We start from the raw sequence: 23,966 nt of genomic DNA on the forward strand, positions 1-23,966 counted from the left end.
CACATAAATGCATGATTAAAGTTCCTATACATCACGCACAATACATATGTAAAACTGACTCATTAGTCTGTTGTGACTGCTGCGATAAAATGGTAATTATACATTTTCAATATTTCCTCCGGATGAAAGTAGCAATGATCACAAACATGGTTTTCTAGAACACACCACTGCACACAATTCTTAAGCAGCTCTCCCATTCAATCAATTTGTGAAATAAAACTATGTTATATTTTGTACATACCGGTTTGGTTTCTACTGAAAAAGAAAAAAGAAACTTTCTTCTTCATATGACTCTAGTCTAGTTTACTTAACTAGGGTACATATTTTTTCCAGTTCTTGCTATACACTATGCATACAAATACAAATGTATTCCTTTGTTTGTTTTTAATGAAGTTATGTGCATGCATGCATTTAAACATATACATATGAGAAATGAATCAATCATAGTCAAAGGTGAACTTTGGAGAAGTTACTTTAGCTGATGCTTCCCTCTAGTGGAATTACACAATCATACCAAGCAGTTATACAGGTTGTAATGTTAATACTTGAGAAGCAATGGAAACAGAAGGTGTCATTAATAAAGTTAGACTATTCATTACTTAATTAATCCCCTTTTAGTTCTCAAACAATTATTAGAAATTACTATATCATTGTGAAATTAGTACTTCAAATTAGTATTCATTTAAATCAATAATGTATATTTTTTATAATAGATCATGTGAAAGAAAATAAATGCATAGCCAGCCAGCCGCTTTTGACTCTCATATTGACATAGTTTTCAACTAGCCTATACACTACAACAGCATAATAGAATTCCTGTGCCACCCCACGATGTTCAGTGGCCCCATCTGGCCACCCATATGAAAAATGTCTGGGGGCGCCACTGACTAGCTGATTGAAAACTATTTATTGATCACTTTGTCAGTTCCTTTACTGAAAAAAATAGATTTCCTTCATCTTGGTTATTATTATTATTATTATTATTATTATTATTATTATTATTATTATTATTATTGTTGTCATTTAGCTGACGCTCTTAGTAGGCATTGGTATGGTATTTTCAAAATACAGATGCATTTAAAATATATGTTGTATCTATTATTATTATGATTATTATGATTATCATTATTACTTACACATAGTTTTACTTGGTCAAGGAATGTTTTCATGACGGGACGGGTCATTTACATGTAGGACACTGAATTTGGTATTTAATATAAAAGTAAAAACAAACAAACACATATTTAAATAAATCTGCTGTGCACTGATACATGTAAACTGTGGTCATCTCGCCCTTTGGTCACATCTCAGCGAGAGCGCTTTCAAGGCAGTGCGTCATGACGTATAATGCACGCTTTAAACGTCACGACGCTGCGGATGATGCGTAGGGTTGCCGTCTTTGGTGTGTAGTGAAGGAGGGAAGAAAAACAGGGCTGGTGAGTAATTTGATTAATCTGTAAACAGGGCGATAATAATAAGTAATTTGTTACAAACGGGCGAAGCGCTGCCTTAGACGAGAGTGTATGTCCCAACGACAAGCCCCCTTTCATTTAGGAGCTGGAAAGCGCCCGGGCGGAGTCTGCTTTCTGTGCTGCGATGGCAGGCGCTGGCGACACAAGCCGAGGCTGTCACCCCCGCTCCACACAGCAGCGCTGTTGTTGTTGTGCTGCGCCGGAGCCGCTCTCGTCATTCCCGCTGTGCGTCAGCGCCGGGGCTCGCTTAGCGCCTCCGGCTCCTTGTTCCCACTCCAGGCAGGACAATGGCCTCTTGAAACCTAAATGTTGATTGTTTTTTTGTAACCTGTCGGGCCTCCGTCATATTTGCTGTGCAAAGTAAACGGTTTTCTCCCGTCGTTTCGCTTTGAATTCGTCGGCGATGGAGAACCGCGTTTGCAGATTCATGGTGTTTAAATCCCCCCGAAGCCCAGAGCCCTGGCGCTGTTCCGCCCGGTGCGACGCCGGCGGGATGGGTGTCGGGGTTGTGGACGGGCTGCTGTGGTCGGTGGGGGTTTGCTTTGGGTCGGGTCTACGGCTCAATCCTGATGGTGTGATACGCGCAGAGAGGACTGTGTCGGTGGATGCACGGCGTGATGCCCCTCTGTGCAGACGATGCAAGTTTCTGTTTCCATTTTATTCGGCATTGCAATCAGTGCATCGCCATGAGAGGGGGCTCACTGCCCTGTCTAGGGTCGGGGGAATCAAACGGTGATTACACGGGCAGTGACAAAAGCAATGTTGTCAGATGTGGAAAGTTTCGGTAGATATGATTAATAACACCAATCAATTATAATTACAATTATAAACACTTTCCCCCCCCAGGCATTGAACACCGGTTTGCTGATATTGTCGGATATGACTACAAATTAATATTGTAATATAAATAAGATATTGTTTTACTGGGTGTTTCTATGCTAATGGCTTTGGGCACTGCGTTTTATACGACTTGCTTTCTAAGGCTGCACTTCATTCCTCCCCGCACAAGGTGGCCATATAGTCTGCTTCATTAAATCAATTATTGATTAATAATCTAACCATTCCTTTAATGATCTGCATTAGTCCTTTTTATTATTAAGAAGCGGCAGTAGCTACGGTGTTCTTTTCACATGCATCACATTAAGTGTCCTGTGCATTGTATTTTCCCGTTAAATTTAAGCATCTTCAGTTGCCTTCTGTCAGAGATTGATGTTGTTCTGTAGAAACACCTATAGAATTGATAAATATCTTCACAAAGAGCTAACCCATCTTTTTGCCTTTTGTGTCAAATTGGGAATTGGCAGCTTTAATGCAAAATAATCGCATAAACAATTTCAATTGGTTCTTTTTCTTATCATTAAAGTATTTTGCATTTGTAGACTCATCAGTAGGTACACTGTCGGACATCTTTACCAGGTGTATAGTTTTTGTGCAAATCACATTTTAGATATTCCCTTCTTCAGTTGACCTGCTCAAGAAATTGCTCCCACATTTATTACCTTAGTTCAGAAATGCACTTGGTTTGGGATTATTCATTATTTCCCCCCACATGTGAATATATATAACACAAGTGTATGTTGTTGCATTCTTTAGCTCAATTGCTTTTTGATTGTTATATTTATGACTCTATGTTTAGGGGTCTCAATGTTTAACACATCAATTTATTCAATTACAATTTATACATGATCTCAACATTGGAGGAGGGGACGGGTCCCCCTCTTCCCCCCTAAACCTACATCTATGTTGACCATAGGAGGAAGGGAATAATATTTTTTTTCTTTAAGGGAAAATCAGTTAATCTGCCAGAAAGTGTTATTTAACACAATTAAAAAAGGATCTACAATTTCTGAAATAACCAGGATCACATGACTTAATTCAATGTTTAATCAGTTTTTTCCATTTAAGGTAGAGCATATTTAAACCCATTTAAACACTTTCTCTTTCCTCTTCCAGAAAAACTCTTGAAGAACGAGAATACTATCCTAATGAAAGTGCTGTAATTTACAAAGGATACTGTAAGTTATGCATTTGTTTATTGTTCATGTTCTGGTCAAATGTGTCCAGTACACTTAAAAGCCTTTACACTCAGTTACCAAAAAAAAAAAACAAGAAATTCATAAATGTGTTATAGAGCCTCGTACACATTAAAATTCTGTTTTATGCCGAGTCATGGCAGCTGTTTTTAATATTTGAAATACAGTTAGTATTTTAGTGTTACATTCTCCTGTTCATGTTGTGTCCCTGCAGGATGGCTAGCTGCGGAGAGGTTGACCACACACTGAACATGCTTCCCTCTAATAGGAAGGGGAATGAGCCCTGTTCAAGTACATCCCCTGCCCTTTCAGTCCCCGAATGTGCCATATGCTTACAAACCTGCGTTCATCCCGTCAGACTCCCTTGCAGGCACATCTTTTGCTACCTTTGTGTAAAAGGAGCATCATGGCAAAGCAAGCGCTGTGCTCTGTGCCGGCAAGAGATCCCTGAAGACTTTCTGGAGAAGCCCACCCTGCTGTCTCCCGAGGATCTCAAGGCCGCAGGCAGAGGAAACGGGGAGTACGCCTGGTACTATGAGGGTAGGAACGGCTGGTGGCAGTACGACGAGCGCACCAGCAGGGAGTTAGAAGACGCTTTCTCCAAGGGCAAAAAGACTACAGAGATGCTCATAGCCGGGTTTTTGTACGTGGCAGACTTGGAGAACATGGTTCAGTACAGAAGGAATGAACACGGTCGGCGCAGAAAAATGAAAAGGGACATTGTAGATATTCCCAAGAAAGGTGTAGCCGGCCTTCGATTGGACACTGACTCCAGTGCTGTAGCTGTGGCCCGTGAAAATTCAGCGGACGGGGCCGATACCGCTGTAGTTCAGGGGGCTGCCGCTGCGTCCACACGTGCTGCTGCTGCTGTGAGGCCCCCTACGTCTCTAGGAGGCCAGCCCACGAGCCCTTCATCCCCATCCCCTGATGCCAGCAGTTCCCTAGAGGACTCCTTTGCCCAACTCCAGATTAACAACCAAAGTGGGGTGGACAGAGGACGCAATGGAGAGGGGGAGGAGGTGGAGGAGGATGCAGTCCTGTCCCGTGGGTCCTCTGCTCACAACACCTCCGTGGATGAGTCAGAATCTGAGAGCAGCAGTGAGGAGGAAGAGGAGGAAGCTGAGGACGATGTAAGCGAAGTAACTGGTGAGCAGCCACAGCACGTCTTGACTACCAGGCAAAGACTGCATCAGCACGACAGGTTTAGGGAGAACCAGGCAGACAGGCCTGCTCCAGGAGGAGAACCAGGCAACAACAGCAACGGCGTGAGATCAAGGAGACCTGATGGACAGTGTACAGTGACTGAAGTTTAAATTGCAAATTGTACTGGAATGGGAGCTGAGATTATCAGCCAGTATTGCACTTGGAACTAAAGCGTTTCTAATTGCTACCTTTATTTAGAAATCTGAAGGGCACTCTCATAATTCAAAAAGTGAAAAATAAAGAAAACTATAAGGCCTAATGCAGAACACCAAATTTTAATAATGTAGCTTGTCTTCACAACATACAGAGGGCTGTTTTTGTCCACTATTTGGTTATAATAGACTCTTGCTGTCTAAAATTAATATTTAAAGTCACCCTTTTTCCCCCATTGAAGCCCAAGTCAATATTCTGAATTGGTGTGTTTCATAAACGGAGCATGGTCTTTCGGTGTTAAATTCATATTTCATTGTAATATGCTTGTCTGTATCATTACTTGTGCATGTGTTGTTGTAAGAGAGGGTACTAAACGCTAATGACAGAAAGATCAAGAGTTTTGGTTTTAGAATTAGATTGGTTAACTTTATTGGAGTCTTAAACTCAGCTTTCTTGTAATTGGCAGACCAGTGTTTGCTAAATGATGAGATAAAAGATCTGTACAGTCTGCTTATCTGAAACATGGGTTGTCTTTTCTGCATTGCAAAGTTTTCAGTGTAATGATTTTTACGGTTCTTACGAAATGTCATTGTCACTCGCCCCTGCCATTCTAGTCTCTCAGTCGGTTTTAAAACATAACATTTTTTTTTTGCTGTATTTTGCTTTATTGTAATATTTTGTTACTTTATTTTAAATTTACAAATCTTGTATTTGTCAATTTATCAACCCAAATAACAAGTTTCCTAGCATCTGTAAGCTGTGATTTTGAAATGTGCTAAATAAATAAAAAAATGCATTTATTGTAGAATTTTCATGGAATGTTGTCATAGCATTAATAATTACAGTAATATTAATAACCCCTCTATTAATTTAAATTGTCAGTAGAATAAATTGTATCTTGACTCCTATCAAAGCTGGTTTCATACTGAGTGAAAAGTGAAGCTTTAAAGTAAGACTCGTGCAAAACAAACCACAAATTGCCCGTAAAAGTGATAGATTTACTAGGATAATGTGTGGAAAAATACCTGTAAGCCAGTTAGTCTGCAATTGCTAAAATTGTCCAAAAGTTGTCTTTCACCTAAAGAAAGAAGAAATCCAAGGCATTCTTCAAACAAGTAGAATGTGTATTTCCAGATTTTCTTTGCAGGAACATTGAATTCAAAGTATATACTGCATTTGCATGGTTGTACTTGTGTGATCTACACCCTTGGCAGGTTTAAAAGGGAGCGGGGGAGGACGTGTGGCCAATAAGTTTTGGTTTATATTCCGAGCATGAACAGTCCTACAGACACTGCATTCATTGCCATTTTAGTTTGTTCCAGAACTAATGCCTGATGGGCCGCCAAGGAATTAATGACCTTTGCTGCTGGAAAAGCAGATAAAGAGCAGACGTTCCTCAGTAGCCTCAATCTACATGTCCTCTTGTTCAGATGTCCCTGTTTATGCAGTATCGAGTGAGTTCCATGCATTGTTATTATTTAATAATTAAAAAAAAATATATATATATATATATATATATATATATTTTTTTTTTTAAGTATTAATCAACCTGTATCAATCCACTGCTGTGTGAAGGCCTCCCCAAGAGCTTTCCACTTGTTTTGATCTATAGCTTCTCTTGCTATGTCACACCTACAAAATGTATTATTGCATTTTCCCATCTGTCATGTGGTTGATGGGAAATAGTTGTTCTAGTCTTTATAGTAAAACTTGACCTTATTTTTCAGTACATGGTATAGATTCATACTTGAATGGCTTAAACAGTCCAGATGTTAGAATCACAGGTCATCTAGGAGTCAAAGGATCTCCACAGCGTATTACTGATCTTCTGGCGATGGATAAAGGGCTGTTGTTTGAGTGAGAGATTTAATAATATGAATATAGAGCAAACCTGCACATTTAAATCTCAGTTGCAAATTCTTATCTAGGGATTAACCTCTGGCCCTTCAAATCCACACGGATCAGAACCCAACACTAACATTAAATGGCATCTAATGTTAAAACATACAAAGTCACTTTAGCATCAACTTAACAAAATCCAGAGCCCAGTACAACTGCAATTCAAACACTCAACTGGATTATATGTGTGCAGACTTCAGCAGTCATTATAGTCTCTTTCTTTAGCAATATTACAGTTCACTCTTCCATGTTTGCTGGCTCCTTTATAATGATACGTCTTCACCTGATCTTAGAAGTGTTCCAAGAACTTCACAAGGTAATTGGATCATGTTTTTTTTTTTTCTTCTTTCTGGGTATTGTGGGAGCTATAGAGTAGCTGGATTTTGGACATAGAAGTATCATTTTGGTGTGGTTGAATATGAGACGAAACATTATTTGAAATGTACAGAACTTTTTAATGTGATGTTTCACTGAAGATTTTACAAAAGAAAAGGCATTTTATGTAAATGTGTGTTAGACACTTAGAATAAAAGATAGTTTGATATTAACAGTGAACAAAATATAAACTTAAACATAGTGGGATCTTCCGTTCATTGTAATGAAAAAAACATCATTCTGAAGGAAAACCTCTGCTACTGACAAACACATCTGTATTTGTCTCTGATAACTATATATAGTGTCTATATATAGTTTGAAAATCCCCAAGAAAACATTGAATCCCTTCATACTTGTTACAGACACTATCCAGGTCCGCACCATGAATATCAGGGAAGAGAAAACAGACCCCCTGTTTAATATGTCCAACAGCAGAATTAATTAATATACATGAAACTGATCAAATCAAAATATTTTCTTAATCCCAGTTGTCAAAGGTCAGCTCCAACCAAACTGATTCTTACAATGAACATACATTTAAGTGTGCTCGATTCAAGTTTAAAGATTTACAGCCAGAATGTGTCTATTAAAAAGTATGCTGGCTACTTAGTATTCTACTATATCACAGACTAGGGTAAGAACGCAGATGTCTTCAATTCCTGCCATCTGGCAATAAAGTTAACAAACCCCCTCACCTGATTCTGAGGGAACAAAATACAGTCTAGGTCTAAGCGGTTCATTGTTCTCTTCCTTTCATTCAGAGCTTGTGGTCAATGCTCTGAATTATATTCACTGAGAGATCACGTGCCTCAACAAGTGTTAGCAACAGTAATTTGTACAAGTGTGCTTCCTAGACACTAGTCTGTGCCAAAATGAAAAGGAACTACATGCCTTTGCTGGTTTCCTTCATGTTTGCTTTGCCTCATTTGCCTCATTACACAAACAAACACCAAAAAAAATTGTGGATTGTTGAGCCAGTAACCTCATGTGCCCTAAAAAGGCAGCAGATCATGTCTAATTACTTTGTGTAATATCTACTTGTATATGATGTAAATACTACAGTATCTTACCTATGCAAATAGGACAATTTGTAAGCCAATACCTTTCACTGGTTGATGGCTATATAAGGCACTGTCTCTTGTGTTAAATCTCATCATCTCTGAGAATCATCTGCACTGATTCTCAACAGAAATCTGGCTAATATGGAACAGAGACTTCTGAAATTACGAGGGGGTGCCGAGCACATTGTTTGTCACCGTATTTAAGGAGTTGCTTTAGGCTGACACAGTATTATCTGATTGCTTCCATACAACAAAGACACTGTCAGTCCTTGTACATTACCACAATGTGTATCTCCTTTATAGCAGCCAAATCACATTACATCTGAGAGTTCTTAATGATTGATTATAGCCTGGTTTTATAACTGGTACGTGTCATTTGTGTTTCTGTCGCTGAGCCAAAGCCTCAAGGTTGGCAGGCCCCCCCCAGACACTTCCAAAAACGTCCTTTTCCATTCTCAAGGCCTCAATAAGGGGTAGCTCTTGTCCAGACAGCACTACTTTTTTCGCAGCTCTAATCACTGCCGCTGGTCCCTTTACAAAACTACTTAACCAGTTCTCAGTTTCCTCCAGAGCTCTGCCATCTTCAGCAGGTGCCAGGAATCCATCAGCCAGTCCCGCGTGCACTGCGTAGTCCGGGTCCACTTTGCACGCAGAACTCAGCATCTTCAGTGCGTTCTGCCTCCCGACAATCTGGACCAGCCTCGCCGCTCCCCCCCAGCCAGGAACCAGACCCATGTGCTTGTGAACAAACCGGATCTGGCTGCCTGAGGTCATCAGCCTGCAAAGGAAAACACTGATGCATAAACACAGATGACAAACATATTCCAAAACTTCCATTTCTAGAAACTATTATTAACACAGCCTTTATAATTACTTGCAAACTTTGCCTATCAACGATATATTGGATTCATCCTAGAGTGTTAAGTTTCTGGAAATGATACTGAAACAGAAATGCAACTAAAAATGGAAGAATCATAACACAGTATGAAATTGTATGAGAATTAACTTTTTATAGAGAAATTGCATGGAGGGTTATGTTTTGGTAATTTACAGCATCACTTTTTTCACAATACCATACCATTTCAGTAACTGTTCTTTCTTTCTTTTATGTTTAAGATCATTATCATATTGAAAATTGTTTTAATTGTATAATGTGTCCCTTCAAACTATAGCTATATATCTATTTGTTGGTGTACTATATTTTTTAAAGGCACAAATATTTCCATCATTACGGTAAGCTTATCCACAGCCAGCCGTCTTTAAATAGAAGAATAAAGTGTGTGTGTGTTGGGGGGACTGATAAATCTACATTTATTTCAATTACATTTTTAATCCCAGTGCTCGCTCTTTGGTACTTCAATTTGTGCTGCTGTTTTGTTTAACTCCCACATATTAGTATTAAGTAAGCATTTTCCGACTGGATGGTTTTCTTTTAGTCTTCGTCAGCATCTCACAGGTCACAATTTATACCAGTTAATTATAAACAAAGTCTGGTCCAAAATGTCCATGTTTCTTTTCATGGGAGTTTCTTTTAGACTTTTAAAGTGCACATTTTAGTCATGTGCAAAGTACCTTGTTATCTGGATGATGCATTTTTATTGAGGCACCCATAGCATAACAATTCCCTTTGAGAACTATAACGGTAACTATGTGCATTAATATTTGCTCTGGATAGAGTAAGTCTAGAATATTTTGTATGGCTGTCAGCTCTAAATGCCCTTGGCTGGATGGCACACTAAACCTTCGGAATGCATTTTACATTTACTTACAATGCAAAACACAAGATAAGGAAAAACTGATTGATATCGTCATTATATTCAACGTATTATATTCAGTTTTTTCTTGAGATTGAAGAACACCATTAACGAGAAATAATCAATGCACAGGCACTGTAAAACACAAACTGGTTGCTTAAAATCATGAGAAATCATGTGACGAATGCACTCAACATTATTTTGAACCCAATCATTCTGTTCTTTCAGTTGTGTAACTCCTCTATATAGTGCCTTTACATTAGCCAATTAACCCTTGGCGTTGTTCTCCTAATAAGGAGCTAACAGCCGGTAAGTATTAACATGAAAAATCTACTCTTTAAATCTGCTCTTATATAAAGATTACAATTTGTCTGATCTGAAGTGAATGCTGATTTACCAGTCATTCATTTCAGAAGTGCAGGGATCTAAACCGCTTGATGGGTTCAGTAACAACACAGACAGGCTGGTTACTCAGTAATTGCATTTGTGCTACTGATAAGAAATAAAAAATACCTTGTTAATATATGGTATTAAGATATGAAATACTAAATGGCCCCTCTTACATTGAGAGAGTGGTTATGAAGGATTATTTATACCAAATGAGGAAATGAACAAGCAATGTTTGGCCATTTGTTTTGCACACATGTCGCGAGTATGTGCCATGCTGCTGACAAGCTCTATGTGTTTAACCACTGCTTGAAATTTCAGGCAGTGTCCAGTTCATGCTGCTAAAGGGGAGATGAGTGGCTCCCCAAGAATGAGCTGGAATACAATCCACTTTTCACCAAGGACAGCTGTGTGCTAATGCCACAACTCTTCACAATCCACACATCACAGGAGGGACAGCTTCTCTTTTGGTTTTGCTATTTGATTTGGCCAGAGGGTGGCATTGTACAAAGAAATAGCTTGTGTAAAAGTTACAGCTATTCCCAATTCACTGGACTTTAGTCAGTACTCCCCATTTCAGTGGATAGACACATGTCTTAGCAACCTCTGGCAAATAGAAAGATAACATTTGGAATGCACAATTGGCAGGGTGGGTCCAGCTTTGATATAAATTAGGCCCTTGTTTGTATATTCTTCCATTTTGCCACAATACAATGCATGTACTATAGAGGCAGCAAAAATATATTCATGCTCAGTGAGATGACAGCACAAGCTTTAGTATAAAGGTTTTTACCTGAAATCGCAGGCTGTAGTGAGTTCTGCTCCACCCCCTAATGCCTTCCCCTGCACTAAAGCCACACTGATCAGAGGCAGCCTGCACTGAGAGAAAGGTTTTTATTTTTAAGTTTTGCTTCGTCAAACATCTGTGAACATCTGAAAAATAAAAACCTAACTAGGAGCTCTGATATTAACCCAATTTCTACCACCCAAATATTCGCGAAATTTTCCAGATTTGGGTAAAACCTGAAAACTCACCAAATCGTAGTAACCTGTCACCGAATACATGCAGGCACACTTCAAATGCACCGCTAACTGAATTAGGTAAGCAGATACAAATGGGTCTTCTAGTTTATACTTACTACAAATATTTATTTTTTCAGTATTAGGGCATTGCAGCTTTAAAGTATTTTGTAATGTTTTTAAGATGAAATTAGCTGCATGCCACTTAATCGTCTCCCGTCATTTAAAAGTGTTGTTGTTGTCTTGCCCATGTATTCTACGTGCAGTTATACCTTCAGATGTTAAGAACAAAATAAAATAAAGGAATGAAAAATAGCTCCCGATATGTTTTTTTGGTTAATAGTTGAGATAGTAATCATACAAAGGAGAACTGTCAGTACTTTAAGGGCAACATTTTGGCTATAATCTGGACTCGTGGGCATATTACCTCTGCAGTCTTGTCAGTGTGTTTTGCATGAACATACACATCTCCATTCCCTCCTAAAATGTAAAAAAACAAAAACAATTTAAAGTTGTTTTTTCCTCAGTTTGAAACATCTGCTATTTTTGGCTGTCATGAACATTAAGGCTGAAATGTATTAATAAGGCTGAGGTATAACTCAAATATAGTATAGTATACCTGCGGGTTCGATATCGCTCTGACTGCATTTAAATCTGACCCCGAGCAGAAAGTGTTATCAGCTCCCTGTACAATAAGACCTTTCCCTTCAGTCCATTCTTCAAGTTGGTCCACTCTGTCCTCCAGCTCAATCATCATTGTACCTGGCAAGTAAAGATCACAGTTATGAGAAAACAGATCTGCACTGGAATATCCATAAGGCAATTAGGCTGCCCAGTAAAGACATTAAGAAACTGAGCTGTACCAAAAATCTTGCAACTCTTTACATAATACGGGATGTGCACGTGAACGTATTTTTCAAAAACACACAACCTCGGAACTTTCGTTTGAGTTTTCAAAGTCTATTTTGATGATGATGATGTGCATTTTGCACGAGCAAGATTACAAATCAAGAAGGACATGCATGTCATTCTTAATGTACTTTATATTTAAGACAGTGGTTCGTGTGTATTTATCTCCAGTACCTGTGAATGCATTCATGCGAGCTGGGTTATTTACAGTGAGAACGGCGACACCGCTGTCCTGCTTGATGAGGTCAATCGATCCACCTGGGAACGCCTGCAGCTTCTGTCTGATCTCCTCTTTGTGAAAACCACTGGCACTGCTGTAGATAGCCTTGCTCCTTCGCCGAAGCACAATGAATGCGTTCCGTGTGTTCTGTTGGAAGCCAGTTCTTAAATAATGCAGTGCCATTCTAGAACAATAAAAGGAGGAGAAAGATACAATGTGAAGTTTAAAAAATATCTATATTTTAAATATACAATAACAAAAGCTATCAGATTCACCCTGTTATATCACTATATCATGTTCTACAGCACAGATTTTACAAAATGACAATCTAAGTTGGGAGTCTGAATATTATTGGTTGTTTTGTTTCAGATAATATATGGACAAGTCTGCAAATAGACAGGCTAGTGTGTCCATGTGCGTGTATGCAGGAGTGTATATGTATTGTATTTTCTTTACACCCTCAGAGTTCAGTATCAATCAACTTCACATGAAAGACATTCCCGGGTTAGAGATTGTGTGAAATATCACACCGCTTGTCAGCAGCAGCCTGGGCTTCATTATTTACATAAAATGTGTACACCATGGGTTGTCATCAAGAAGCTCAGCCAGCCTCTGCCACGTCTTTCTTCACACTCCTGTACGTAAAGGCTGAAATGGCATCATATAAAGCATACTTTCTAACATCTGGCTTAACGGAAGAGCTTTGCAAAGGGTTTCCATTTCGTATTAAATATCAACTAGGCGGCAAGTGTGGGGTTAAGGGTCACAGAGCTGAAGGGTCAGGCGCGCACAGCCCCGCCGGTAAGCGCACCATTTTCAATACATCCGGACTTTTACTGAAAATACATGGAGGAAAAAGACTCAGCCTTCTTCAGTGTAGAGAAGCCAATACTAACGAAGCAAGAGAAAATACAAATACATAATTAGGCTGTGACTTTTGGTAGACTTATCTCCTCTTTTCAAAACTGTTGGTGTGAGTATCGATAGATGTTACAAATGTGTTAAAATAGGTCATTTAGATTTGCAAATGCAGATTAGCCTTGTAAAGTAATTGACAACATCTTAAAGAGTATCGATAATAATATATATATTATTGCGCGGCTAAAGTGGTTATTTGATTCAAATATAATATTCTACCTTCCATGCTTGTCATATTGATAATATTAAAACAATAACCTTTTACTAACCTGAAACGTTTGCAAAGCTTTCAAAGGCTATAGAAGCTGTGTCACTGGAAAACCAGCCCCCGGAAACACAGCCGGGGATTTGATGTCCTGCTGTAGACCGTGTCTTTAACATGCCATTGCCCACACAAACACAAATACATACAATAATACACGTGTTTTAACTTGCTCTGTTGTTGTTCTTTTAATAAAACCTGTATGGCGAAAATGGTTCTTCAGAGACAATTGAGTGCGTTTTGAAGGGGTAAGTATGGAAATATAGGCTATGGCTTACCAATCAAAGATAACATTGAATTCTAGGTTATATAGCCACAAGGTGGCGGTTGTTTTTAACATACCGGTAAATCAAAGTTATTATCAGAACTATGGCAATTGATCCATGTTCTTTGATAGATTTCATAGATTTTAAATTATTATAAATAAATACATTTTTATTTGATACATATTATAATAAATACATATTTATTTAAGAAAAGTCTTACTTTCTCCAATTTATGAATTGGAGTTTACAATTGGCTATAATCTCTGTCTTGCCTCACCAGTCACTGGACAGTAATAGCATTGAGGACATCTGGATCATCCTCAGTCAATTTCCAAAATAACTATCCCTGTAAACCCACAACTCCCTCACACACAGTCTATGACAAGAATGCACTCCATTCCCATGGCCAGGATCTCGTATTGATCTTATCCGTGCAATGTGCAAGCATGCTTGCCTCGCAGTAGCCAAGATGGCAGCACACAGTATTAATGACACTCATGTGGGACTGAAGTGCATTTTTCAGTACTCTATAAAGTTCAAGAATAAACTGTATTTCTTTTCTAAATTTGGACTCATTTATTGCTGTCTATATATGTTGTTTAAGTTAACCACAGAGCAGTACACTTGAATAGTAATATCTATCTATTTTTTAATAACACAACTTTATATAATAAACAATGCCATTCTTTCCAAAAGTGTGACTAAGAAATATATTGCTGATATAAGGAGCAGACAGTGTTTCATTTACAATACTTTATCCACCAGCACTGTATAAATAATGGTCTAGGACTCCCGTTTCATTCCCTTATTTAGTTAAGAAAGAGAACTGTTATTCTCATGATAGAATGCAAAGTCAGTGTAAGACTAACAGAGTGAGAGGATGTTGATGCAAGTTAAACTGAATATTATTATATGAATATAACAGTATTTTGTTTAATCCCCTCATGTTCACATGCATATATTTATGTACTTGTATAGTAATAGATATATAGTATATATTTAAACTGGTGTTGAATTTTATTTAGGACATCTGGATAATTGTAACAGAAATACTAACACAAATAATATGGATATTTATTAACCCTCTGAAAAGAAAATGGTCAACTAATCTAGATGTCCTTTAATTAGCCCTTGTTGTCATTTGGAGCTTTATACTCTGGGCCTAGTCACACAACATTAGTAGTGTTTTATTTTCTATTTTGGCCCCACCAATCAATTAAATCCTGATAATCAGAAATGGCTTCTGAGTCAGTGCTCTCTAGCATTTCAAATACTACTTTGTTCTCAACTTACAAAATGCTGGTTCTGCTAAGGATTATTTCACCTCTGCACAAAACACGTTGCTTGGCATTTGGAGATTAATTAAATCGATCCAGTTTACTTTGATTTAATTCTAAACCAGCTCCTGTTCATATTATTATTTCTATTAAGGTTCATGACCTTCAGTACCAATATATATATATATATATATATAAATACACTCACCTAAAGGATTATTAGGAACACCATACTAATACTGTGTTTGACTCCCTTTCGCCTTCAGAACTGCCTTAATTCTACATGGCATTGATTCAACAAGGTGCTGAAAGCATTCTTTAGAAATGTTGGCCCATATTGATAGGATAGCATCTTGCAGTTGATGGAGATTTGTGGGATGCACATCCAGGGCACGAAGCTCCCGTTCCACCACATCCCAAAGATGCTCTATTGGGTTGAAATCTGGTGACTGTGGGGGCCAGTTTAGTACAGTGAACTCATTGTCATGTTCTAGAAACCAATTTGAAATGATTCGACCTTTGTGACATGGTGCATTATCCTGCTGGAAGTAGCCATCAGAGGATGGGTACATGGTGGTCATAAAGGGATGGACATGGTCAGAAACAATGCTCAGGTAGGCCGTGGCATTTAAACGATGCCCAATTGGCACTAAGGGGCCTAAAGTGTGCCAAGAAAACATCCTCCACACCATTACACCACCACCACCAGCCTGCACAGTGGTAACAAGGCATGATGGATCCATGTTCTCATTCTGTTTACGCCAAATTCTGACTCTACCATCTGAATGTCTCAACAGAAATCGAGACTCATCAGACCAGGCAACAATTTTGGTGAGCTTGTGCAAATTGTAGCCTCTTTTTCCTATTTGTAGTGGAGATGAGTGGTACCCGGTGGGGTCTTCTGCTGTTGTAGACCATCCGCCTCAAGGTTGTACGTGTTGTGGCTTCACAAATGCTTTGCTGCATACCTCGGTTGTAACGAGTGGTTATTTCAGTCAAAGTTGCTCTTCAATCAGCTTGAATCAGTCGGCCCATTCTCCTCTGACCTCTAGCATCAACAAGGCATTTTCGCCCACAGGACTGCCGCATACTGGATGTTTTTCCCTTTTCACACCATTCTTTGTAAACCCTAGAAATGGTTGTGCGTGAAAATCCCAGTAACTGAGCAGATTGTGAAATACTCAGACCAGCCCGTCTGGCACCAACAACCATGCCACGCTCAAAATTGCTTAAATCACCTTTCTTTCCCATTCAGACATTCAGTTTGGAGTTCAGGAGATTGTCTTGACCAGGACCACACCCCTAAATGCATTGAAGCAACTGCCATGTGATTGGTTGGTTAGATAATTGCATTAATGAGAAATTGAACAGGTGTTCCTAATAATCCTTTAGGTGAGTGTATATATATATAATATATATATATATATATATATATATATATATATATATATATATATATATATATATATATATATATATATATATAATATAGTCCTGGAGACCAATCCAGTAGCAAGTGTCAAGTAACTGTGAGTGGATTTAATGCTGCAGGGCAGACAGCCTGTGCGTGACATCATCACACAGACTGGAAGGGGCGATATGTGTGACATGTGGCACATGACACTACGTAAATCTTCTTCACCGTGTAGCAACCACAGGGACCAATAAAGTTCCACTCCTTGGCAGTGGGTGTGCAAAATAGCCTCACCACCCAGGAATAGCAGACTTATACCTGACTGCCACACAGTGTAGTATTTAATCATATAAACAAGTATACATGAATAGACTGAATATTTCGGAGGTTACGCTGAATAGTTGATGGGTGCATTTCAGATCATTAGAAATTGTAAAGAAGGTTACACACAAACAGGGGTGAAAATAAAAAATGGAAGTAAACCAAAATAATACCTATCCTTTACAAGGCAAAAATATATTTTTGAAATGCTGCAATAGAAAGTAAAAGGTTCAGCTCTAAGAGAAAGATAACCAAAAGCATATATAAAATAGGACAAATAGCATATGTAAATACAATCAAACAATTATTTATTTTAATGTTTGACAATCCTCAGCTTATTTATTTATTATTATTTTTTTAAATGCCTTGACACTGATATGCAATTCTACATGAGAAATCTCTACAATTATGGTCCAGACTGATTTGTCTCCAATTGCACTAATCATCTGACTAAAGCAGCTGTTGTATTCATTCACCCAGTGCATTATAAAGACATTCTATGGCCTGAGCCTTGTCTCTATTGGTCACATTCAAATGGAAGTGAGTGACCTGGGGACACTGAAGTGTTTACGGTAATGGAGACCACAAGTAGTTCTGTTTTTTTATTATTATTAATTATTAACTGTTTCTTTCCCATATGCTTCAAATGCAGTTAATATTGGCAAACAGCAAGTTAACACAGGCAGGTGTTAACCTGCACTTAAATCAATCAAATGGTATGTATTTATTTGTGCAATCAAAACCAGCATTTTTTTGTGTAGATTAGAAAAAAAAAATGTCACATGTATCTTGTTTTTAACTTTCTGAAATTCAAGATAAAATTAAAATTAAAAGTAAAATTGACACTCTGAAAAATAGGATAATGATTCGTTCAGATGTCAATATGAGCACATGAATACCATGCATGGTTACTGAAGACATACAAGGTGAATGTCAGCATTGCACATGTATGTTTCATGTTAGCTCTGTTTAAGCCACTGTGTTCGTAATCCTGCAGTTCACTCAGTCAGTCATCAGCAGACTGAATCATGGCTTTGCAAATACCAGCTACATTCAGTGTAGTGCCAAATTATATTTTGAAGGTCTGCATCTGAGGACAAAGACTGGAATTTACTTATCTAATTAACAAACAATGGTGGAATTAAATAGTGAAAGGAAATGCAAAACATTTGATTCTGCAGACAGTCACAGTTGCGGTCCACATTCAGCCTTGGTTATGATAACTCTTTCAGTTTCTATTTAATGAGGTGTAGATTCCACAAGGTCAGTGGATATATCCCGAGGCATTCCAGCTCCTTCTTCCTCTTACTACACAGTAAGTTTGCTGGGCTCATTAAGCCATCTATTGCACCTCAAACCATTTCCGATTCTGATTTCCGAAGTGTGGTGTATTGTGACACTAAATGCATTTACAGGCTATTGGCCAAGAAGAAGGCAAGAGTTTCTTTCAGTCATGCATATTTGCCTTAATTAGTGTTCCTTTTGTCACACTGAAAATATATTAATGATACAGACTTCCCTTCTGTGTCTGTCACAGGATAGCAGCCTTTCAAAACCAATATGAGCACCCAACAGAGAAATATTAAATATATTACAGAACTTTCATTGAATGACCATGACTGAATCCTCTCTGGTAATTTATGGAAGAAGGAGTCATTATATCATATTTTACTATTACTGTTGCCTATGTAGATGGTCACACATGTTTCCAGGTTATGTTTAACAATTATGTCAAGCCATAGTCATTCCTCCTTAGGTAGTTCCCCAATGGGAAGTTTAGCAATGGACAGCTGTTGTGACCATTCACAATGTGTAGTTGTGATTGCCTCAGGGATCATTTGCCATTTGCAGATGGGCTTTGCCTCAGGATTAAAGGTAACGCAGGGGAACGTGGCTTGAGTCAGAGAATGAATTCTGTGAGTGGGTCTTTTAAGCACCATCTGGCTTTGGCTACCCTTCATATGTAGCCCTCATTAATGTTCAGCTGATACCACAGCTTCAATGGCCAAAATGAAATTAGGTTGATCTCAAAATACATTACTCAGCAGTCTTGTTTACAGAGCTCAGCACTCAGTATACAATATATAATGCACATTTTTCAGTTTTAATTCAAAGAAGCTTTATATTAATAATGCATTTTTGGAGGGGGGGATTGCAGGTTATGGGGACAGGACAATGGTTTCTGTTAAGCTGAGTTAGGCTAACGCTCTATTTGCATTTAATGCTGTTTCATTTGATTCCTAAACCTCAAACACTGTCCATAGTGTAGTGGTCAGTTAACGTACATTTTATAAAAATTGTGAACAATGTTTTGCTGTTATAAATGGATTCTTTAGATTCACTTGTCTTGTGTCCGCTGAAATAGGCCAGCTTCAGTTCCAGCAGTTTCCAAGCCCTCCAAACAGGGCCTGCTGAGTATCTGTGATATTTTTACTACTCAGTTTTTCACCACAACATTACAAGTAAAAATAGCCTTACAACTCTAACACAACTTTTATTCTTGGACATATTATAGGAGTGTAAACACTGGCAGGAAATTAGGAGGGCAGCCGGGAAACATTTTTAAAAACACGGAAGACTCAGAATAAACTGTTGATATGGATGACAAGCATTAACTTTCGCAAAATAAAATTCAAGATGTTATTTTCTGGCTCTTTACTGCAAACTTCACTACAGAACCAAGCTGTATCGCACCACTGTGTGTGACTGAACACGAAGTACATGCAGCACTATGTCATGTTTATATATTTAACAATGATTTAAAAATGGATACATGATGTAGAAGTCACCCTGGATAAGGGCGCCTGCCAATAAATAAATAAATAATAATAGAAGTAAATATTTTACGTAATAGTATGTATGTGTTTACATGCAAAATCCTCAAGAAAGAAAGAATGCCTTTTTGCCAATCAAAGTATTTCATAAATAAAATACATTATGATAGTACAATAGTAATTGATAATAACATAACCATTCCTAAAAGAAAACAAGGTATTTATCCTATTTGTATGTTCTGAAGTAAGCTTGAACAGTAACATTAGATTTTTTCAGCCATGTTCAATATAACATTTTGGCGTATATGTTCAGGTCCAAAAAAGCTCTTTGTATTTCTTAATATTAAGTCACCTTTTAGATTTTAGACTGTCTAATGTATACCACATGATAACAGCTGTCGGAACAAAAGGAAGTAAATGCATTTAATTGATGTATCTGCTTCGATCAATATCAGGAGGTTGGAGACTCCACAGGAAGTCATTAGATGTGCTTCAGTCAGCATGGGCAGCTTTTAAAATTTAAAGATCAAGGCCTGTTAAAAGCAATCACACTGGATATGAAAGACAAAGCCACTAAATTTGAACTCTTTTTGTGATGAGAGTCTGCATGGAAGCATAAGATCTTAGTTTTTCTGCATGTGAGAGATTCCTTTTTATTTTAACAAATGTATTGTTCTGTTGAAAATGATTATCAAAAGGAAAACAAAGAGAAAGATAAGGTTAAAAAACACTTTTTATGCACACAATTCCAAGATCCATCTGAAGATGTTAAAATACAATTAAATTTGATATACTGTACAGAAATATGTATTCATGGTTCCTCTAATCAAGTATCATGATGTGTATTGCAATGGTTACTCTATGATATACTGTGTAGGAGCACTGCTCTATTCCAGGATGGCTATTGAACTGTATATCAATTTCAGCTGTCTACCTGTTTATATAGGTGGTGTAAATTGGTAGGTGTCCTTGTTGTGATAGAATGAATATGTTCAAGTTCTGATTGCACTCACCTTTATGAGATCGTGATTCGAAAAACACAGCATTTGGCACCGCTCTGACATTGTGCTTGTCCAGTTCCCACAGATACATGTAATTTATGTTTCCAAACAGGATATCACAATCTTTTTGTTGACTTTATCTGGCTGACAAATATCAGTTTAGGTATTGTATGTCAGGAAACCGATCTGGCTGCTTTTTATTTGACACACAGCTGGGAGTGCAGCCTTTCCTACAAGTGAAGGTCAATGGTCAAAGGCCCAGAAACGAAGCACACAGGCATTGTGATACTCAGTGCCTGCTTTTTCGTCTGAGTGCAGCTGTGAAAACAGGAAAACACAGAGTGCAGTACAATTGCGGATCACGTTTTTATTTTTGAATAACAGTTCAACATGTTTCTTATACTGGGGATGCGGTGAAATGCCTGTGCAGACGGGCATGTCAATATATATATATATATATATATATATATATATATATATATATATATATATATAACATTTAGTTTTGGATACTGGATTAAGAGAATTAAGCATGGCATAATCTGTGCACCCTTTCAAGCTATTTCCTGGAATAACAGATTACTGCAGTAGTGGTCTGGGATAAACTATTGGAGTGAATACCCACAGCAGATATTTTTGTTAAGCATCATGTATGTTATGTATTTATTATGTTACTGTATTCAAATATAATTGATTAATATCCAGGTTCAGGTCCAACCTTGGGTGTCTGTCTGTGTAGAGTCTGCATGTTCATGTCCATGTAGGTTTTCTCCAGGGGCTCTAGTTTCCTCCCACATCCCAAAGACATGCTGCATGTTGATTGGCTACTCTGAATTGCCCTGTGTGTGATACTTGCTACTCTGTCTGGCCAGCATGGTGAGTTATACCTAGCAACACCCTATGAGGAGGCCTCATCCTATAGTTATATATAATGTAATATTTAAAGAGTGAAATAAAGTGAAATTAACTTTGAATTGTTAAAATCTGAAAGGTTTTCCAAAGTAATGCATTCTTAAACACTCGTATTAACTATCATATTTTACAGCACTCACTGTACTTCCTCTAAGGCAGTGTTTTCTTCCCTCAGTATATCTCTGCCATCAACATGACTCTTTGAAAGTGATACTCAGTCTCAGTGTAATAGTGCCCTGTGATATATTGTCCAGATGATCCATTTTGCTAGTGAACAGCATTCCTGTGCAACCTAGTTATGACATCCTTCCACAACTAATGAATGTGTTCACTGGCGGAAACAGATGCACATCCTAGGATTCAGGGACAAACTGGTTGATATTTATCAAACAACAGTAAACTCTTATTTGTGTATCTATTTGTCGGAAAAGTCATACTTTAAAATTAAAATCTCTTAAGCAATTTCCAGTTTTATTTTAAGCCCAAAACTTGTATTGTATTTGAAACATGTATATTGTTATAAACGCACACACGCACACACATGCAAACACAATGTTAATAAATTACTTATAGGTATAATGTTTATCTTCCGCCTCATAATTCCAGTATGATTTCCTTTCACTTGCTTTCCTGACACACCTGAAGAGGCATGAATGTTTTATATAATAATAACAATAATAATAATAGAATAACATTATATTTCAATACGTACATCTATATTAATGTACTCAGCACTTTTATAGTATTTTATGGAATGGAAACTTCTCAGTATATTTAAAACTTTACAAAATTAGTTTCTTCACTTTTAGGAAGCTAACAGCTGAATATCTTTGGCATTGCTGGAAAGCCGTAATGCAGACCCTAGTGACGCTGAAGTAAAACTTTTCCTTGCTTTAAGCCATTCTTTCCCTGCTAGCTCATCAAGCATTAATGGCCTCCCCCTGGCATGATGTCACTCAGCTAACACTTTCCAAAGCACAATACAGCCAAACATACTAGCATGAGGCAAAAGGACACTGGGATATCCCTTACTATTATGTATTTTTTGTATCTATTTTTAAGATTTGATATTTAAGAATTAAATAAATATTTGGTAGAATGTATCTGGAAGGTATATATACTGTATATCTTAAACTGGTCAGTATTCATCAAGACTCTGACCCACCCAACAAACACAGAACATATGGCTTTTGATTTTCCAGAAGCTTCTTCCTTCTATCCAATTGAAACATACCATAAGATAATGGGTTTGTAATTTACAGTTTTCATATATGAACTTTTGATTTAATCTGGGCTTGTGTTTAACTTTGAAAATGAGCAATTCGCAATTTTGACAACCATACTTTCACTATTTTTTATAGAGTTGTTTGGTTATTAAAAGCCCTGTTTTTTGTTTTTTTTTCATACTGCACAATGGAAACCCTGGATAGAGGACAGTCATTGAGTGTCCCTCTAATTACAGATATATAAACAGGAAAAGAAAAAAACAACAACATGCAGTGATGGATAAGGAAGAGACTAATTTATTTATATCACCACCAGGATAAGATTTCTGGCACCAAAACAAAGTCTCACTTGCTATTTCAGTCTTAGGTGCAAGATTTCAGCTGGGATAGAGTTGCTCAAAACCATTGCAGGCTGTATAAACGACTGATAAGTGAATCACCTTCAGAGAACATTTAACAGAATACCTTCTGCAGTGAATGCTATTAGAAGCATGGAGCTGGCATACTTCATGCAGACAAATGATCTGTTCATTTATGAGGAGAGTGGGTGACAACATTAGCTAAATACGAGAGCAAAGCGTCAGTGGTTCCTGCAGTCATGCAAGCTTTGTGCACAATTAAATTAGAAAAGGTTTAAAATGATGTGCTTACCCTGAGTATCAGAAATGTCACTGAGGACATGTCTACTTGGATCAGAAACTATCAAAGTAATTTGGACAATTATATGAGAGTTTTATTTTTAACAAAAGATTACTTTAGCACTGGCTGAATGTCCTAGGGGAGTATGTGGTTAGCAAAATGTATGAATGACTCTATGTTCTAATACATAACCCCACCACTTTAAGCTAGTGTCTATCATCACTGTCAGTAGAGAACTGGGGGAAGCATTCTGTACCGTTCACCTAATGTTCATGTTACAAATGCACTGAAAATGTCCAATAATAGAAGGTAAATGCATGTTTCAACACTGTTTCTGGCTCTCTGACACTTCAGATAAATGTCAACTTGCTGAAGTCAATCATTAGCCAACCAGTCTATATTTATGATGACAAGCACTTTCAAACCCACAGGAAAACATAAAAAGTAAGTGTATATCAGATTAAATCATG

The 23,966-nt window shown here is 37.7% G+C and overlaps 2 protein-coding genes across 3 annotated transcripts; one reads left to right on the plus strand and one right to left on the minus strand.

The window, feature by feature from the left end:
• The first annotated feature begins 1,349 nt into the window (after positions 1 to 1,349).
• Positions 1,350 to 5,669, plus strand: rnf146 (ring finger protein 146). Its single transcript, XM_066702134.1, has 3 exons — positions 1,350 to 1,436; positions 3,426 to 3,487; positions 3,720 to 5,669. The coding sequence occupies exon 3, from the start codon at positions 3,721 to 3,723 to the stop codon at positions 4,816 to 4,818; it is 1,098 nt and encodes a 365-aa protein (XP_066558231.1). The 5' UTR covers positions 1,350 to 1,436; positions 3,426 to 3,487; position 3,720; the 3' UTR covers positions 4,819 to 5,669.
• A 2,796-nt stretch (positions 5,670 to 8,465) lies between these two features.
• On the minus strand, positions 8,466 to 13,759 carry echdc1 (enoyl CoA hydratase domain containing 1). Of its 2 annotated transcripts, none has more exons than XM_066702146.1 (6): positions 13,674 to 13,759; positions 12,441 to 12,670; positions 11,977 to 12,119; positions 11,785 to 11,837; positions 11,131 to 11,211; positions 8,466 to 8,974 (listed from the first exon to the last, which is right to left on the minus strand). In XM_066702146.1, exons 2-6 carry the CDS (start codon positions 12,667 to 12,669, stop codon positions 8,569 to 8,571), a joined length of 912 nt encoding a protein of 303 aa, XP_066558243.1. In that variant the 5' UTR covers position 12,670; positions 13,674 to 13,759; the 3' UTR covers positions 8,466 to 8,568. The 2 variants fall into 2 exon arrangements, with proteins under 2 accessions (XP_066558243.1, XP_066558251.1); XM_066702154.1 differs by lacking the exon at positions 13,674 to 13,759 and adding an exon at positions 13,052 to 13,130.
• Positions 13,760 to 23,966: the final 10,207 nt, after the last annotated feature.

Source organism: Amia ocellicauda, chromosome 1 (assembly GCF_036373705.1).
Source record: "Amia ocellicauda isolate fAmiCal2 chromosome 1, fAmiCal2.hap1, whole genome shotgun sequence".
NCBI classification, from domain to species: domain Eukaryota; kingdom Metazoa; phylum Chordata; class Actinopteri; order Amiiformes; family Amiidae; genus Amia; species Amia ocellicauda.

Coding starts and splice junctions, on each gene's coding strand:
- rnf146 (XM_066702134.1), top strand. CDS start 3,721: ATGGCTAGCTGCGGAGAGGTTGACCACACACTGAACATGCTTCCCTCT.
- echdc1 (XM_066702146.1), bottom strand. CDS start 12,669: ATGGCACTGCATTATTTAAGAACTGGCTTCCAACAGAACACACGGAAC. Junction 11,838..11,976: donor GAGCGATATCGAACCCGCAG/GTATACTATACT, acceptor TTTACATTTTAG/GAGGGAATGGAGATGTGTAT. Junction 11,212..11,784: donor ACACTGACAAGACTGCAGAG/GTAATATGCCCA, acceptor CTCTCAGTGCAG/GCTGCCTCTGATCAGTGTGG.